Raw genomic sequence first — 19401 nt, 5'->3', positions numbered from 1 at the left:
GTGAGCCAAAAGTGAGTGACCACAGCCCATGACGCAGTCCTCAGGAGACCCTGAGAACATGTGCTCAAGGTGGTTGGGGCACAGGTTGGTTTTATACATTTTAGGAACATATGAGACATCAATCAAATACATTTAAGCTATACATTGTTTTGGTCCAGAAAGTTGGAACAATTTGAAGCAAGCAAGGGTTGCAGGGTAGTGCTTCCGGGTTACAAGTAGATTTTTAATTTTTCTGATTGGCAATTGGTTGAGTTACTATCAATAGAAAGGAATGATAAGAGGTTGTGGAGTCCAAAATTTTTTCATGCAGATGACGCCTCCAGGTGCCAGGCTTCAGAGAGAATAGATTGTAAATGTTTCTGATCAGATTTAAGGTCTCTGTTGGTGGTAAATGCTGGTCAGCTTTTCCTGAACTCCAAAAGGGAAGAGGGCATAATGAGACATGTTCAACACCTGCTTCCCATAGTGGCCTCAGTCAGTCTTTCAGGTTAACTTTTGAGCACCCTGGCTGAGGGTGTCAATTGAGATGGTTAGGAGGGGGTGGCTTTGATGTTTATTTTTGGTTTACAACATGCAAAATGTTGAGAGGAGAGAGACACCACCTCCCTCCCTGGAAGAGGACAACACTCCAGTCACCCCTGCAGTTGATCATGGACATGAGTCTTAAGCTCCACCAGTCTGATGACCACCTGCTGAAGAGGTGTCATTGTCCTAGGTAAATACTAAGGGTGTGTCATCTCACGCCAAGAAGATTAAGGCCACTGACACACGAGGAATGAGTTTAGGAGCAAAGGGTTGAATAGGCAAAAGAAAGACAAAGGGGAACAGCTCTCTTCTTGTGAGAGAGAGGGGCACCCAAAAGGGAATTCTGGCCTGGAGTGGGAGTGCATCGGATTTTACAGGCAGGCTTGAGGAGATGGTGTCTGATTTATGTAAGGCGCACAGATTGGTTGGACCAGATGTGATATTTCCATAGTGCAAGTGGAAGGCTGTTCGCCCCATCCTCATCCTATTATGCAAATGGGCTTGCCACTTGGCCGGCGCCATGTTGTCTGCCCCTTATTGTAAGGAAGGAGCCTGGCAAAGAGAAGGGAAGATGGAGTCAGCATTGTGAACATGCCCAGTCCCAGGTGTCCTATTCCTATTGGCACAGCTGCCGGCATTCACCCGTGCAAGCTTCCAGCTTACTTGTCTATGTCTGAAGCTTGATATTACAGGCTGCACCTTGTTAGAAAAGAAAATAATTTGGAGCCTGCTTTTCATTAAAAGCCTTCTGTACCCTCACTATCTGTCTAAATAATTTCTCTTTCACTCCAGACTGAGCCAGAATGAGGTGACAGAGAGGCCGGGACTGTGCAGAACACATTTTAGTAAAGATGGCTGAGTGACAGTGGTGATGTCCAGTTTCCAGGTGCAGCAGTGACATCTGTCCTGGCCTCGGGGCCCAGTGTCCAGCACCAGGTGTCAGAGGTGTGAGCAGTGGCGTCTGTGCTCAGCAGCAGGGGCAGTTGTTCCTAGGAGGGGCCTGATCCAGGGTGGGCTGTGGATTCTGTTCCTGGATGTGTAGGTTCCAGCCTGCTTCTGTGGCCTTCCCCACAATAAAACTAGCCCCCAATACCAGATATACGACTTTATGTGTAAATTAGAGATATTTGGTTTCCATAGTTTGCTCCAAGAAGTGAGTGAGAAATGAGTCTGTGGGCGGGTGTCAGAGAGCCCCATTCAGAGGTGTTCCTTGTGCGAGAGCCACATCCTGAATTCTCTACCTGGCGTCCACCCCATGGTGGAGAGAACAACAGGGAATGTCACATCTCATAACTGATGATACACATCCTCCCTTTTCTTTCTGTGAGGAAAAGTGCCCACCTACCCTGGGCACTCTCTGATCTCTGATCTCAGTGGTTCCTGATCTAGTTGAGCAACAGGATTGCTGGCGCGGATTAGAAAATACTCGGGCCACTCCCCAGAACCCCTGTCTCAGAGTTTTATGCTCAAGACCAAGGAATCTTTTATATAACAAGCCGTAGAGGTGAGGCTGTTGCTCAGGCATGTCGGATCCTGGTGTTCTTGATCTGGAGACCAGCAGCATGAGCTCTAGCCTTTTCATAAATCAAGAATCTCTTGCTCGACTCCAGACTTCCTGGATCTCAGCACCACGTCCAGGTGATCCCTGTTCACACAGGAGTTCCTTGTCTAAGTGTCCTCTAGATGTGGGGTCCGAACCGTGCAGTCTGCTCTGCGTGTGGTCTGATCACATCCCTTACAACTGGAGGTCCAGGGTTCAGTCCTTGCCCTCATTCTTTTCCACAGTCAATCACTGTCTTGGGTGCCCTCATCCATGCTTGAGGTTTTAAGTATCGTTTATATGGTGTGACCTCCTAAATCTATTTCCCCTGCCCAGTCTATTTCTCCTTTCCTCTAAAGTCTGGAGTTGTCTGTCCAAATTCCACCCCAGCTCCCCCACCTGCATTCCTAGTAGACATCTCCACTACTGAGTGCCTGTGATGCCCCCTCCTCAGTATGCTCCTGCCAGAGTCTCCCCATCTCCACTGACAGCAGCTCCACCCTTCCTTCTACTCACTCTTTTTACAACTATGGGTGTCCTTCATTCGTCTTTCTCACACCACAGATACAATCCATTGGCAAATGCTGTGAGTCCATCTTCAAATGCATCCAGAATCCCCTCACATCCCACTCTTTCCCCTTCTCATGCCCTAGTCAAGATGTCACCGACATCTCCAGCCTGGAATACTGCACTCGCTTCCTACTGTCTTCTCTTCTGCCTCCCTCGTCCCTCAGCTCTCAATTCTGTTCTCAGCACAGCAGTCAGAGATCCTTTTAAAAGAGAAGTTATATCATGGCCCTCTTCTGCTCAAAACTGTCCTCTGACTCTTCATCCCACTCAGATCAAAGGTCAGATCCAACCCCATTCCCCTCAAGCCCATCTGCTCTGGCCACACCTCTAACCTCACCTCAGTTTCTCTCTGTCCAGCCCTCCTGGCCTCCTTGCTCTTGTGGGAACACAGACACTTTCCTGCCATAGTGCATTTGGACTGGAGGTTCCTCTGCCTGGAAATAACTTCCCCAGACATCCTCATGTCCCTCAAATCCTTCCTCAAAGGTCACCTTTGCAACAAGGTACACACTGACCACCCAGCACAATAGCCACCTTCCCTGTTCCCACTGCCCACATCCTGAATCACCTGCCTCACAGCACTTACCACTTTCTAGAACTTTCCTGCCTTACTCTGGTTATAGTGTATCTATCGTCTGCCTCTTCCCACTGGAACATACCCTACAAAAGGCCAGAGACTTTTCTGATTTTACTTCAATGATATTCCCCAGATGCAGAACAATTCTGTCCTATGTCTGGCCAACGACAAAGGTCAGTTGAATGAATGATCACTGTAGAGCACCTCCCTATTCTAAAGGCAGTATCTTTATTAACATAGCCTCAGGCCAAATGCCATTTTGTGGCAGGTACAGCACAAGGTCCACTCACACTGAGATAGAAGCCGCCTATGTTTTTCTCAGCAGTGCTGCTTGTGTGTCCTCCCTCCCCCATCCCTCTTTCTACAGCAACGCCCCCTGCACCCCCCACCCCCGCACACTGCAACTCACAACCAGGTTCTCTCTTCAGGAAAGAACAGTCCTTGATGATGGGTCCAATTTCAGAGACAAATGTAAGTCTAAATTAGACTCTGCTTTATAGATTCATGAGTTGGGGTTGGATTCAGCACCAAGATCACTAGAACCAGGGCAGGGAGAGAGGGCAGGAGAGCAGAGCAGAAGAGAAGCTCTAGAAGCAGGGCAGGAGGTGAATGGCTCTGAAAATTTGTCTCAGAATGCACAGAGACCCCCGTGTGCAGGGACTGCCGTGGGCGATGTCTGAGCCTCTGTGGTCACAGCTCCCACTGGATAAGTTCCCACTGAAGGGACAAGGACGACGGAGCAGTGAAGGTGACCCAGCTGAGGACTGACCACATAAAGCCCACGAAGAACTGAACAGCAACTAGGCACAGGCCCAGTCCACACTGGGCTACTCACAGCCTTCTCCACCCCCACCTGCAACAGACTCAGCACAGGGAACATGTGGATTCTGGAAGGTTCTCAGGTCTTTATTTGCTCTCTCAGGTTCTCAAATTTGACTTATTTAATTAATCTGTCAACCTCTCATAGCAGATATTTGAGAAAACAAATTTATATTAGATTCTTATTTTCAGTAGGGAAGTAAGAAGTTGCAGCTCAGTGCACATAAAGTTGAGACTGAGATGGAGACATCCAGCCCCACCTCTCTGGAACAGGAAAGATGACTGGGGAGGAAACACAGGTCAGCGTGGGAACAGGGGTCACGGTGGACACGGGGGTGGGCTGTCTCTCCACCTCCTCACATTATGCTGACAGGGACACAGACACGTTCAGATGCCTTTGCAGAAAGAGATGCCAGAGTCTCTTGAAGTCACAAAAGGGAGATGTGAAGAAATCCTGCATCTCAGTCCCACACAAGACAATTGTCTTAAGCTACAGAAAACCACAGTCATGAACAAATTCAAGTCAGTCATGGTAAGTGATGACACTCTGAACAGCCCACCACACACTCGAAACGTTACAATCAAAGAATCTCCATTACCCAGGCCTTTCCCCTCTGCCCTCCCCCGCCCCCCCACTCTAGACCCCAAGAATCTCACCTTTTCAAGCCGTGAGAGACACATCAGAGCCCTGGGCACTGTCGCTGGCTGGGGTAGAACAAAAACAGGACCTGGTCAGAGCCCGCAGGAGACGTGGGACAGGAGGAATTACGGGATGGGTGAGCTCCTCTACACTCCCACCCCCACCACTTACACACAGCCTGAGAGTAGCTCCCTCCTTTTCCACCTGTGGGAAGAAAATGTCCTGTGAGGAGGCTGGGAGGAAGCAGGGCCATAAGATCTTAGAGGAACGTCCTTTGGACCCAAGAGAAATTTCCAGAATGATGACTACAGACCCAGGGCAGGATCAGGAAACAGGAGGAAAGCAGGTGTGTGTCCTGGACCAATTCCCCTCCTAAGGTCTGTCCTTAGCAGGAACCTTCCCCTGACTCATGAATGCTGGAATCAGGACCCCAATACCATAATCATCAAGGTGATACATCTGTCCTTCATTGTCACATGTGCTGCACAAAAGAGTAAGTGCTGGCACACAGGGTCCCAGGTTGAGTTAGCCCTTGTGTGGATGCTGCTTCCCAGGAATGAGGCAGGGAACACTTCTACCTGGGGTTTGAAACCCCCAGTGGGATAAGAAAACCCAGACCCCACCCCTCACCCCTTCCCTACCTGAGCTCTTCCTCCTCCACATCACAGCAGCGACCACAGCTCCGGTGACCACAACTGCTAGGACAGCCAGGCCAACAACAATGCCCACGATGGGGATGGTGGACTGGGAAGATGGCTCTGGGAAAGGAGGGGAAGATGAGGGGCCCTGACCCTGCTGAAGGGCTCCAGAAGGGCTCCTGCTTTCCCTGAGAAGAGACATGACCCCTCATCCCCCTTCTTACCCCATCTCAGGGTGAGGGGCTCCGGGAGCCCCTCGTGCTGCACATGGCACGTGTATCTCTGCTCTTCTCCAGAAGGCACCACCACAGCTCCCCACTTCTGGAAGGTTCCATCTCCTCCTGGCCTGGTCTCCACGAGCTCGGTGTCCTGAGTTTGCTCCTCCCCATCCCGCTGCCAGGTCAGTGTGATCTCCGCAGGGTAGAAGCCCAGGGCCCAGCACCTCAGGGTGGCCTCATGGTCAGAGATGGGGTGGTGGGTCACGTGTGTCTTTGGGGGATCTGATGGGAAGAGTCAGAAAATTCAGGCGCTTTGCATCTCTCATGGGACACTCCAGCAGCACCCATGTGACCATCCTGAGAATGAACAGGACACTTGGGGTGGGGAAGGGAGCACAGAAGCCAGACACCAGCCTGGACACAGGCACCTGGGATAATCTCCTATTCCTTGGAGAGTTCTAGACTCTGAGGGAGGAACAGGGACTTCTGGTCCTGACCTGAGTGGAGGCCGAGGGACTCAGAAAAGCTGGAATCAGACCTTCAAACGTATTTAGTGTGAGGCAGAGAACAAGGCCTGACAGAAAAATACACGGTGCCCAAGGCTGCTGCAGGTGTCAAAGGAGACCCCTGATCAGTGTTTAGGGACTGTCTTCCCCTCCATGTCCTCAGAGACGTCATCCCTTAATTGTCCTAGAGAGCAGAGGGGGCCCTCAGAGGAAATCAGGAAAACTCATGCCATTCTCCATTCAAGGGAGGGCGACATTCTAGTGCTGATGCCATTTTCCTCCCCTCCTCACGGGAGGCCATCCCGGGAGATCCACAGGCGATCAGGAAGGCTCCCCAGTGCCCCTGGTACCCGCGCGCTGCAGCGTCTCCTTCCCGTTCTCCAGGTAACTGCGGAGACATTCCAGGCACTGCCCCTCCAGGTAGGCTCTCCACTGCTCCGCCACACCTGCCGCCTCCCACTTGCGCTGGGTGTTCTGAGCCGCCTCATCCGCAGCGGTCCAGGAGCGCAGGTCCCGGTTCAGGGCGATGTAATCCCTGCCGTCGTAGGCGAACTGGTGATACCCGCGGAGGAGGCGCCCGTCGGGTCCCAGGTCGCAGCCAAACATCCACTGGTAGGTGTGAGACCCTGGCCCCGCCCCCGCGGTCAGTACAGTCCCCCAAGCCCCGCCCCGCCCCGACCACCCCGCCGGGATTTTGGCCTCAACTGAAAATGAAGCCAGGTAAAGGCGCCTGGGGCTCTCTCTGGTAGAGGGTCTGGGCGGATCCCGCGGCCTCAGGGCGGATCTCGGACCCGGAGACTCGGGGCGACCCGTCCGTGGGGGATGGGGAGGGGTCGTAACCTGCGCCCCGGGCCGGGGCCACTCACCGGCCTCGCTCTGGTTGTAGTAGCCGCGCAGGGTCCCCAGGCCCAATCGGAAAGACTGTGTGAAGTCCTTGGCGAGCCCTGTCTGCTCTTCCCAATACTCCGGCCCCAACTGCTCCGCCCACGGCGCCCGCGGCTCCATCCTCGGACTCTCGGCGTCGCTGTCGAACCGCACGAACTGCGTGTCGTCCACGTAGCCCACGGAGATGAAGCGGGGCTCCCCGCGGCCGGGCCGGGACACGGCGGTGCTGAAATACCTCAAGGAGTGCGAGCCTGGGGGCGAGGAGAGGCTGAGACCCGCCCGACCCTCCTCCCCGCGCGGCTCCCCGGGTCCTGCGCCCCCGCCTGCGGTCCCCTCGCTCCTCCCCGCAGAGGCCGTTTCCCTCCCGACCCCGCACTCACCGGCCCAGGTCTCGGTCAGGGCCAGGGACGCCGAGAGCAGCAGGAGGAGGGTTCGGGGCGCCATGACTCGCATCTCGGCGTCTGAGGAGACTCTGAGTCCGGGTGGGCGCGTGGGGAGTTTAGAACTGAGACCGCGGCGACGCTGATTGGCTTCTCTAGACATCCGACACCCAATGAGAGTGGGACCTGGACGTGTCAGGAGTATCCTGGAAGATACAGGTTGGGAGAAGATACAGGAAGATACAGGTTGGGAGATATAGGTTGGGAGAAGATACAGGTTGGGAGAAGATACAGGTTGGGAGAAGAAGTGAAACTAGGGGAGTGGGGAATCCCCAACTCTGCGCCTCCCCATGCAGACAAGGCTCTGGGAACCTGAGACCCTAAGAGCCACGCCCGGGACCTGGGACTTCGTCCTGATCCCTCTTCTCCTACACCAAGCCTCTTTGTCACACTGTCTGCCTGAGTCCTGGACGAGGATCTGTCTGTGGAAACCAGGGAGAGACCCCCAGGCTGCGCCCAGCCCCTTCCCCTTCCCTACTCGTCCTGGAATCCCAGTCCCTGAACTGGACCCCCTGCCTCCCACTCCCTCTCCCCTTGGACCTTTGTACAGGGAAACTCACCACGGGGAACTTGATGCCAGAGAGTGAGCTCGCTCTGGGAATGGAGGTGGAGAGACAGGGGTTTTCTCTCTAAACCCGGTGAAGTTTTGTCTGAAGGCACCACATAGAGATTCTCATAGAGACCAGTTTCCTTTTTGTTTATTAATACAGTAGGTAGCACAATATTGGTAATCCCTGAATGATTAAAATTCCAACCCGTAAAAGACCTGTGTCAAAACAGCATTACAAAGCTCTTAAGTTTTACTTTCCCAGACTATGGATCTGTGGCTCTGGGTTGTTGCCTTTAAAATTACCTTCATTCCCTATCCCGAGTTTCCCTGTGTGAGTCCAGAACGTCTCCTGAATACAGAGAAGCAGGGCTTATTACTGTCTATTGCAACCGGGAGCTGTAGTCATCACCTCAAAGTTGCGAGTGCTCCATGCAGTCCCAATGCTCTTCACCGACGCTCAAGCACTGCCTGTTTTCCTGAACTCTGCACATCTAAGCAGTGTGCATATTTTATTGGACACTTAGTATTTTTATAACTGTTTTTTTTTTTTTAATCATAAGGAGCCAATTAGCTTTTAGGAAGTCCAACAAAATGTATTGAATACCGAATGCAAAGAACCCCCTGCTAGGCTCTTCCACTGCTTTAGAATTCTTTCCTCTGCTCCTTTTCCTCACCTCCTGCTTCTCCAGCCCTTCTCTCTGCCCCTCTCATCCTCACACCTCCCCCCACTTAGTCCTGGCCACCGGGTCACTCCTGAATTGTGGCACTAACACTGTCCCTCACCTCTTGCCCATGTCTGTTCTCCCCACAGTGCTCGGCGGTCCTGCTAACGTGAGCAAAGTCCTGTCATTTCTTCACTTAACAATGGTTGGATTCTGGTCTACAATTTGCTATATGTTTTCAATTCGTCTCATCTCTTTTTGTTTCTGTTCCTCCTCTACTACTTCCTTATGTGTCAAATAAACAGTTTGTAGTTTATGATTTTAATTCTCCTAGTGGCTTTTGGCTATATTTCTTTACACTAATTTTTTACTGTTGTAAGAATGGAAACCCAATTCCTTGGCTTTTCACAGTGAAGTTCAGGTTATATTAAACGACACCCGGCAAAATAGAGGACACTTGTAACAGTGTAGCTTCATTTAACCTAACACTATGCTATTATTGTTTTATATATTACATCAATCTATATTATGAACTCAATGATACAGTGTAATACTTTTTGTTTTAGACAAGCAGCCACATGTCTTCAGGAAATTAAGAAAATGAATGTGAATGTGACATGTGTATGTGCATCATTCCTGTTGTTAATTGTTCCTTTCTGTATATCTGGGTCACCATCTAGCATCATTTCCCTTCAACCTGAAGAATTTCCTTTAAAATTAAATGTAGTACAGGACCCCTAGGAAATGAATTTTATGGCTTTGATGATCTAAAAATGTCTCTTTTTTTTTTTGCCTCCCCTCCCCTCCCCCCCTCCCCTTTTTTTTTTTTTTTTCCTAATTAGGGCGTTTATGTTTAATAAAATTCACCAGTTTTAGCTGTGCTTCTTAGTGAATATTGGTAATTATTTATAGTCGTGTAACTACCATACTGCCCAGTAGAGAAACACTGAAAGCAGAGAACCCCCTGCCAGGCTCCTCCACTGCTTTGGAGTCCTTTCCCCTGCTCCTTGTCCTCACCTCCTGCTTCCCCAGCCCTTCCCTCTGCCCTCATCCCTCACACCCTCCTCTCCTCTTAGTTTAATCCTTGCCTCCCACCCTCACCCCTTCCCTTCACTCAACCACCGCTCTGTTTTCTGTCACTGCAATACTGAAATTTCTAGAATTTAATGGACATGCAATCATATGATATGTAGTCCTTCGTTTGGTCTCTCCCTTAGCATAACGGTGTTTGAGATGATGCCATTCACTCATTTTTGTTGCTGAGCAGCTGCTGAGTATTACTGGAATCCCAGTTTATTAATTGGTTTCTCTATTCTCTAGTTGATTGACATGTGGATTACTCCAGCTAGGGTTTGTTATTAATGAAGCCACTAGAAATAACTGCTTACCAGTGTGACCTTACATTTTTATTTCTTTAACATGAATACATATTTGTGGAATTGCTGGGTCATGTAGTAGCGGACGGGTAGCTGTATAAAAAATTGCCATACTGCTTTACAAGTTGACTGCCACATTTTTTGCATTCCTACCAGCAATATCAGACATTCCTATTTTTTCCATATACTTGACAGTATTTAGACTTATCAAATGTCTTTTTAACTTTACCTATTCTAGGTTATGTATGATGGCTTCTCATTGTGGTTTTAACTTGCACTTCATAGATGACTAGTATTGTTTACTATCTTTTCATGTTCGTCTAAGTGACTTATTACATATATTTTATGAACTATTTTGCAAATTTAATGATCAATTCCAGAGACTTTTTCAGAATCTCCTAGTGTTTTCTACATATGCAATGAAGCTGGTGACAAAGAAAGACTTTTGTTTCTTCCTTTCCTATCTATTGATCTTTTTTCTTTTAAAATTATTTTTATTTGGTAGACATGAGGTCTCACTATCAGGCTGGTCTCCAACTCCTGAACTCAAGTGATCCTCCCACCTCAGCCTCCCAAAATGCAGGGATTACAGGCATGAGCCACCATGCCCTGTCCTTCTGTTTGTCTCATTTCATTTTCTTGCCATGTTGCACTGGTTAAGATGTCTGTTAGGTATTTAAACAAGAACGATGAGGGCTCACATGTTTGTTTACAAAGAACTTAAACAAATTTACAAGACAAAAAAACCACAGCCCCATCAAAAATTGGCAAGGGATATGAATAGACACTTCTCAGAAGAAGAAACATATTTAAAAAAGCTCAATATCAATGATCATTAGAGAAAAGCAAATCAAAACCCCAATGATGTACTATCTCCTGCCAGTCAGAATGGCAATGATTAAAAAGTGAAGAAACAATAGATGCTGGCGAGACTGTGGAGAAATAGGAATGCTTTTCCACTGTTGGTGGGAATGTAAAATAGTTCAACCATTGTGGAGGATGGTGTGACCATTCCTCAAAGATCTACAACCAGAAATACTATTTGACCCAGCAACCCCATTACTGGGTATACATCCAAAGGAATATGAATCATTCTACTATAAAGACACATGTACATGTATGTTTATTGAAGCACTACTTTCAATAGCAAAGACATGGAACCAACCCACATGCCCATCAATGATAGTCTGGGTAAAGAAAATGTGGTAGATATACACCATGGAATACTACACAGCCATAAGAAGGAATGAGTTTATGTCCTTTGCAGAAACATGGATGAAGCTGGAAGTCATCATGCTCAGCAAACTAACATGGGAACAGAAAACCTAACAGCGCATGTTCTCACTCCTAAGTGGGAGTTGAACAATGAGAACACATGGACACAGTGAGAGGAACAACACACACCAAGGCCTATTGGGGAGTCAGGGGTGAGGGGAGGGAACTTAGAGGATGGGTGAATGGGTGCAGCAAACCACCATGGCAGACTACATGTATGTAACAAACCTGCATGTTCTGCACATGTATCCTGGAACTTAAAGTAAAATAAGTTAAATAAAAAAAGAACGTGCACGTCTTACATGTACACATATGTTTATTGAACCACTATTCACAATAGCAAAGACTTGGAGTCAACCTAAATGACCATCAATGGTAGACTGGATAAAGAAAATGTGGCACATATACACCGTTGAATACTACACAGCCATAAAAAGAATGAGATTATGTCCTTTGCAGGAACGTGGATGGAGTTGGAGGCCATTATTCTTAGCAAACTAACGCAGGAACAGAAAACTATATATCACATGTTCTCAATTATAAGTGGGAGCTAAATGATGAGAATACATGGGCACGTAGAGGGGAACAACACACACTGGGGTCCACTTGAGGGTGGAAGGTGGGAGGAGGGAGAGGATCAGGAAAAATAGCTAATGGCTACTAAGGCTTAATACTTGGGTGGGTACTAATGGGTATAGAAATAATCTGTACAACAAAACCCATGACACAAGTTTACCTATATAACAAACCTGCACATATGCCCCTTAGCTAAAAATAAAAGGTAAATTAAAACAAACAAACATAGTGCATGTCTGGAAAGAGCATATGGTTGGGTTCCGTGTTTTTTTTAAACCCAGTCACACAATCTCTGCCCTTCATTAAAGAGTTGATTCATATAGGTTTTTGTCATTATTGATATGACAAGTTTTAGGTCTACCATGTTATTTTCCCAGTTCTGGTTTCTCTGTTCCTCTTGTCCTGACCCATGTCTTCTTATTAGAAACCATAGAAACAAAAGAGAGTAGAATAACATCTTTAAAGTGCTGGAGGACAAAAAGGTTAACTAAGAATTCTATATCCAGCATAGATGTCCTTCAAGGATAGGCAAATAAGGAGATATTTCAGGTAAAAGAAAATTAAGAGAATTTCTCACCAGCAGATCTGTACAATAACAACTGGTAAAGAAAATTCTTCAGACTAGAGACAAATGATACCAGGTGGAAAATGAAATGATCAGAAAAGATGAAGATGATCAAAAATGGTAAATACTGAGCTAAGTACAAAAGGCTATCTTGCTCCCCTCATTTATTCTTACTTTACATGCATAGAACTGTTTAAAGATAAGAAAAAGTTTTTTATCGTGGGACTTACAACCTATATAGATATATTCCATATAATATCTATACCATAAAAGATGGACATTTTGCAGAGGATAAATGATTGCAATATTTCTATATTTATGGGTACTAGTACATTAGTAACTGAAAGTAGACTGTGAAATGTTAAGAATGAGTTAAGTTCGGAAGGAAATTGCAACACTAAAAACCATTCAAAAGATCAACAAATCTTGGAGATGGTTTTTTGAAAACAAATCCCAGCCAGTCTTGAGTCTCATCATCCTACGATTTCAGAACTGTTGTGAATACAAAAGTAATCACAGAACAGTCCCACCCAGAAAGAGGAGTTATCCCTAAATATGGTGGCCTGGGTCAGTTGGCCCTCCCTGCTGGACCTCTTCCACATGGGCACTTTCTGCAGTGACTTTGTTGTTCTGCTATTCCACTCTACTCAGTGTCCTGACCCAAGAGACAAGGGGCGTCTGCTGCTGTGTCCACACTTGGAGAATGAAACCTTGATGGTGTCAGTACATTACAAGCCAGGCATGACAGCTCACCCCTGTAATCCCAGCAGTTCAGGATGCTAAGGCAAGAGAATTGCCTGAGATCAGAAGATGGAGACCAGCTTGGACAACATTGTGACACGCTCATCTCTAAAAGATATAAAAATAAGTAAACTTAGCTGGGCCTGGTGGTCGGCGCTTGTATTCGCAGGTATTGGGAAGACTGAGATGGGAAGATCCCTTGAGCTTATGGGTTCAAGGCTGCAGTGAACTATGATCACACCACTGGTCTCCAATCCAGGCCACAGAATGAGATCTTGACTCAAAAAAATACATTGTAAACTTTTGCTCACTATGGGTTATTTTATTTATTATTTATTCAATATGTATTTTGATTTTATTTTACTGGCAGCACAATAAACCAGGACATGCAGAAACTAGAAATCACATCCACTTTCCAGTGGTAAAAAGTCCAGTCCAGGGAGGTGAGGAGGAGACAGTCCTCATTAGCGCTGAGGATTCAGGGAGAATGAGATGGGCTGGGCAGGAAGGGTTTTTGCTTGTTTGTTTTCTGTGAATGAATGTAACTTTTTATTATGATAGAGTTGTTTTATTAAAGAAATAGATGAAAATGATTAAGTAAAATCAAATGGCTCTAAAAGTCTTACAATGAAAGCAACAGTCCTGCCATTTGTTCTTTCCAGAGACAAGCACTTTTCATTCTCTCAGTTTTTCCTTCTGGTAGTTGCCTTCATGGGTTTTTCCAAATTATTATTTTTTCAGTTTTTCAAGTGGGTGCATATATTAATACATGTAATTTTAAAAAGCCTCTTCAGTTTATAATGCATCCTAACCGTTCCCTGCCCCATCCCTCCTAATCCTCCAGAGCAATGACTTTCAACTCTTTTAGCAATGTCTTCTGTTTTCCTCCTCACATAACTACTTAGTTATTTCTTGATTATTTTACACATTTTAAGTGATTTCTTGAATGACAGATGAGGATTTAGCTCTTACGCCATCACTATCTTCACTTTTCCTCCCATATTGTCCCAATGTAGTTACCAGAGTTAGGACCTAAGCAGTCACTGCATCATTATGACTAAGTACATATTGCTCATTGTTGAGAAGAACAGAGTACTGTGCTCTTACTACCTATCCTGTACTTCCTTCTGCCCTAGAATTAATGATTGCCTAACACCCTTCCCCCTTGCTTTTTTACTTTTGCTTTATCTTCAATGAACTTCTTTCCAAATGCTCCAAATCTGGCAATAACCTATTATTATTTTTAAGAGAAGGGAATCTCACTATGGTGGCCAGGCTGGTCTGGAAATGTTGGACTCAAGCCACCCTCTTGCTTTTAGCCTCCTGAGTAGCTGGGACTGCAGGCATGAGCCATTCCACCCAGCTAACCTATTATATTTCTACTGTTTTTGTTTGTTTGTTTGTTTGTTTTTTAAGCCAGCTCCATAGCTGGAATATGTCCTGTGTTGGATCCTATTTGCTGGAACCATTTCATTCTCTGGTTTGTCTACTCCCTCATTTTGCGGGAGTATTTTCTCCAATAGCTTCCCAAGAAAGGGTTCATGGAGGTAACCCTTGAGTCTTTGCTTGCCTAAAAATGTATTATTTTACCTTCACCCTTGATTATTTGGCTGAGTATAGATTTATTAGTTGAAAATCACTTTCTTTCTAGAATTCTGAAGACATGCTTCCATTGTTTCCAGCTTCTTTTTCGAGGCAGGGTCTCTTCTGTCACCCAGGCTGGAGTGCAGTGGCGCAATCACAACTCCCTGCAGCCGTGACCGCGCGGGCTCAGTTCATCCACCTCAGCCCCTGAGCAGATGGGACTACAAGTGGGCGCCACAACGCCCAGCCAACTTTTGTAGTTTTTGTAGAGATGGGACCTCACCATGTTGCCCAAGCTGGTCTCAAGGGATCTGTCTGTCTCTGCCTCCCAAAATGCTGAGCCAATGTGTTACAGGCATGAGCCACTGTGCCTGGCCAGTTTTTCTTTTATTCTCTCTCTTCTTCCTTCATTTCTCAAAGGCATCTCAAACTCAGTGGGCCCTAAACCAAAGTCAAACTCCATCAGAATATCCTACTACTTCCAACTTTAAAATATATGTTAAATCACACTTTCTTACTACATGCAACCTTCTGGTTCAAACTACCACGATCCCTCACTTGAACTTAGAATTGGTTTTCCTGCTCCTTATTTTTTTTTAAATCATAAAATATTTCAAATAAACCATGTGTGGCTTTATACTTTTTACTACATAAAAAGAATAAAGATCTGCCAGGTGCGGTGGCTCAGGCCTGTAATCCCAGCACTTTGGGAGGCCGAGGCGGGCGTATCACTTGAGGTCAGGAGTTCGAGACCAGCCTGACCAACATGGTGAAACCTCGTCTCCACCAAAAACACAAAATTAGCTGGGTGTCGTGGTGCGCACCTGTAGTCCCAGCTACTTGGGAGCCTGAGGCAGGAGAATCGCTTGAACCCGGGAAGTAGGAGTTTGCAGTGAGCTGAGGTTGCGCCATTGCACTCCATCTGGGTAATAAGAGTGAAACTCTATCAAAAAAAAAAAAAAGATATGAAGAGGTTATATACTTAAACATGGAATTGCTTTAAGTGTTTGCCATTCACAGTTCCCATGCATGCCAGCAGCTTCTTACTGCAAACACCTGGGACTTGCTATAGAGCAGCTGAAGTACGTTCCACCCACACACAGGACAGGGAGCTGACAACCAAGGAGTGGAGGATCAATACTCCAGCTTTCTCCCCTCCGTTTCCCTGTATCTCAGCAGTATGGAGCTTGTTACCGATGAGAACCTGCTCACTGACTTTAAATTGCTTTTCTTACCTTCTCAGTTCCATTTCTCCATATCTCAATTGATGATTTCTGGTAAGAACTAGAAAATAAACTGTTTTCACTGAAATTTCAGTCTTGGAATCTGCTTTGGCTTCCCCAATCTAAGACAGAAATATATTCATTTTCCCATCACTAGACTTCCAGGTTGTTTTCAATTTTTCACTGTTACAAACAAGGCTGCAACATTTGTCTACAAACCTCTAGATACACATGTAGGAAGCTTTCGGTATTTCCTACTAGTGAAACTGCTCAGTTGGAGGGTATGTGCATCTTCATCTTTAATAAATACTACCAACATTTGAAAAGCCCGACAATGTCAAGGACTGGCCAGAGTGCCATGTGCGATGGGTGTGGAATGGCAGCTCACTGTAGCAGGTGCGAGGACTCAGTTGGGGTCTTGGAGAGGCACTTAGTTATAGCAAGAAGGTTGCATAAATGGTATCTGATATATTCAAGATTAGTACGGAATAAAAACACGTTGCTTAGAAATGATTATTCATAGATCTAAAGTCAACAAGTCTTTTTCTTCTCATGTAAAAATATATAATTTTTTTTTTCCAGAGGGAGGGGAACAACTTAAAATAAACCAGAAAACACCTTCATATTAATCATTCTTCTCATATACTTCAAATTTGAACTTAATGTCTTTCTCCTCCTGGACATCAGAGAGAACACCTGGGTATTCTGGCAGAAGTTTATTTTTCTCCAAATCAATTTCTGGAAAAAAAAAAAGTGTCATTTTCAAAGTCCCGCATGATCCTTGTCACAAATAGTTTAAGATGGTTTGGGTGATTCACGGCTTCCTTATAAACAAAACTGCTACCAACTATCCAAATCATCTCTACTTTATTTGCTAATTCTGGTTGTTCAGTAAGTTTTAAGATATCATCCAGACTTCTGGCAAGAGAATGAGCTCCTTGTGGAGGTCTCTTGAGTTCTCTGCTGAGAATTAAATTAATTCTATCCTTTAAAGGTCGATTCTTCTCAGGAATGGAGAACCGGATCTTCCTACACATAACACCAGATTCTGTTTACCTTCTAGTGAAGAGTTTGTGTCATTCTCTGGAAATACCTAAATTTATTCCTGAGTGGCGACCAGGGCAGGTGCCCGTTCTTGCCAATGCCCATGTTCTGGGGCACAGCGACGATGCAGTTTAGCAAATGAACCATGACAGCAGCGGTGAGCACGTCCGAGCCCGCTCGCTACACCAGAACGCGCAGCCAAGATTGGCCTGAAGATTTTTACTTTGAACCTGGAGGATGAGCAATGACATCTCTCCACCTCAAAGCTCCTTCTGAGCATTCACTTCCTGGGAGCAGGAGCAGCGCAGCAGCGCCACCTGGTGGTCCATGTGCTTCCTTTTGCAGATCACTCACTGCCCTGAGGTCCTCCTCTTCTTTCCATGCACCTGGGATTTCTTCACTGGACACCAGCCTGTGTCAAGTTTCCTGTAAAGCAAAAGAAGCGTACAGGGCTTGCTCATGGAGTCCCTGCACAAAGTGGCCGTGGTGGCTGCGATGGACACTGCATGGGCAGAGCAATTGAGTCGCCACTCACCAAGGCTGACCTGGCAGCTGCCACTGCTGAGGGCCCAGCCAACAAAAAGCAGCTGGTTTTTTTTGGATGGAGAAATAAAACAGGCAATGGCAATTAAGAATAAAATAACATTATGATAGATAAAAATGCCACTAAAAATATAGTAGAGGTTTAAATAATTTTGAGACTATGAACAAGATTATGTCAATGGGGAGAACTCATTACAAGTAAAGAAGTTAAAACGGTTGTAAAACTTTATTTCCCTTCTGGAATATCCAGACTGTTTTACAGATAAGTTCTACCAAAACTTTGAAGAAGGCTACTGAATTTATACATAATATTCAAGAGAATGAGGAAACATAGAGAAAGCCAGTAAACTCATTATTGCTTATGTATAAATAACATTGATTCTAAAGTCAGCTAGGGAATACATAAGAGAAAAGCATGATAGGATAATCACTTGGAAGCAAGTAGAGGTAAAAATACTGAGAAAAACAATACTAGACTGTGTCCGCCAATGAGCTATAAATAAATTAAATATCCTGCCCAGGTTACTCATCCCCAGGATATAAGAATATTTAAACTTTAAATCTGTAATGCTTTTTATCACTTAATTAAAGAATAAAAGACCGAGATAATCACATTTTGTTAGATGCGGAATTTACTGCAGATGAAATTCAACACTCCATCTCACCCACAGTTCTTCACTTATCTCCACTTCTAAGAACTTGTGGTCACTACTCGCTTTGGCAGCACATATATTAAAATTGGAAAGATACAGAGAAGATCAGCATGGCCCCTGCACAAGGGTGACATGCAAATTCATGAAGCATTCCATATTTTTAAACTCTCAGTAAACTAGATATTGAAGGAACATACCTCAAGATAATAAAAGTCATCTATGACAAACTCACAACTAGTATCATACTGAATGGGCAAAAGCTGAAAACATTCCCTTTTAACACCAGCACAAGACAAGGCTGCCGTCTCTCACCAGTCCTACTCAACACAGTATTGGAAGTTCTGGTCAGGGCAATCAGGTAAGAGAAAGAAAGGATATTCAAACAGGAAGAGAGGAAGTCAAATTGTCTTTGCTTACAAATCACATGATCCTATATCTAGAAAACCCCATTGTTTCAGCTGAAAAGCTTCTTAAGCTGATAAGCAACTTCAGTAAACTCTCAGGATACAAAATCAATGTGCAGAAGTCACAAGCATTCCTATACAACAATAGACAAGCAGAGAGTCAAATCGTGAATAAACTTCTATTCACAATTACTAAAAACAGAATAAGATGCCTAGGAATACAGATCACAAAGGAATTGAAGAATCTCTTCAAGGAGATCTACAAATTGCTGCTCAAGTAAATCAGAGAGGACACAAACAAATGGAAAAACACTCCATGCTCATGGATAGAAAGAATCAATATCGTGAAAATGGTCATATTGCTCAAAATAATTTATAGATTCAATGCTATTCTCATTAAACTACCATTGGTATTTTTCACAGAATTAGAAGAAATGATTTAAAAATTCATATGGAACCAAAAAGAGCTTTATGGTCAAGACGATCTTAAGCAAAAAGAACAAAGCTGGAGGCATCCTGCTACTTGACCTCAAACTATACTACAAGGCTACGGTAACCAAAACAGCATGGTACTGGTACAAAAACAGATGCATAGACCACTGGAATAGAATAGAGAACTCAGAAATAAGGCCACACATCTACAACTATGAGACTTCAGTGACCGCATACAATAAAGAATACAATCTATACAAAAATAGTTTAGAAAATGTAATTTTCACAGTTACCACATCATAGTATTGAAAATGTCTAGTTTTCAACTTCAAAAAACATGAGTTATGCATGTATGAAAGTATGACTCATTCACAGGAAAAACAATGGAAAGAAATTGTTTCTGAAGAAGAATGGA

At 45.3% G+C, this 19401-nt stretch overlaps 1 protein-coding gene, 1 non-coding gene and 1 pseudogene across 2 annotated transcripts in view; 1 reads left to right on the top strand and 2 right to left on the bottom strand.

The window, feature by feature from the left end:
- Window positions 1-4692: 4692 nt before the first annotated feature.
- The window catches only part of LOC106995452 (saoe class I histocompatibility antigen, A alpha chain-like), a 145356-nt gene continuing 130647 nt past the window's right edge, over window positions 4693-19401 (bottom strand). Inside the window, 1 exon segment of the mRNA NM_001318357.1 lies at window positions 4693-4736. Coding sequence (NP_001305286.1) covers window positions 4693-4736 — 44 coding nt within the window.
- Window positions 16536-17101, bottom strand: LOC704784 (dihydrofolate reductase pseudogene; annotated as a pseudogene).
- LOC114677789 (U6 spliceosomal RNA) lies at window positions 18210-18312 on the top strand. The gene has a single exon (XR_003729235.2). It is a non-coding gene; the product is annotated as a U6 spliceosomal RNA (small nuclear RNA).

This window comes from Macaca mulatta, chromosome 4 (assembly GCF_049350105.2).
Source record: "Macaca mulatta isolate MMU2019108-1 chromosome 4, T2T-MMU8v2.0, whole genome shotgun sequence".
NCBI classification, from domain to species: Eukaryota; Metazoa; Chordata; class Mammalia; order Primates; family Cercopithecidae; genus Macaca; species Macaca mulatta.
This window is presented reverse-complemented; position numbering and strand designations above follow the sequence as displayed.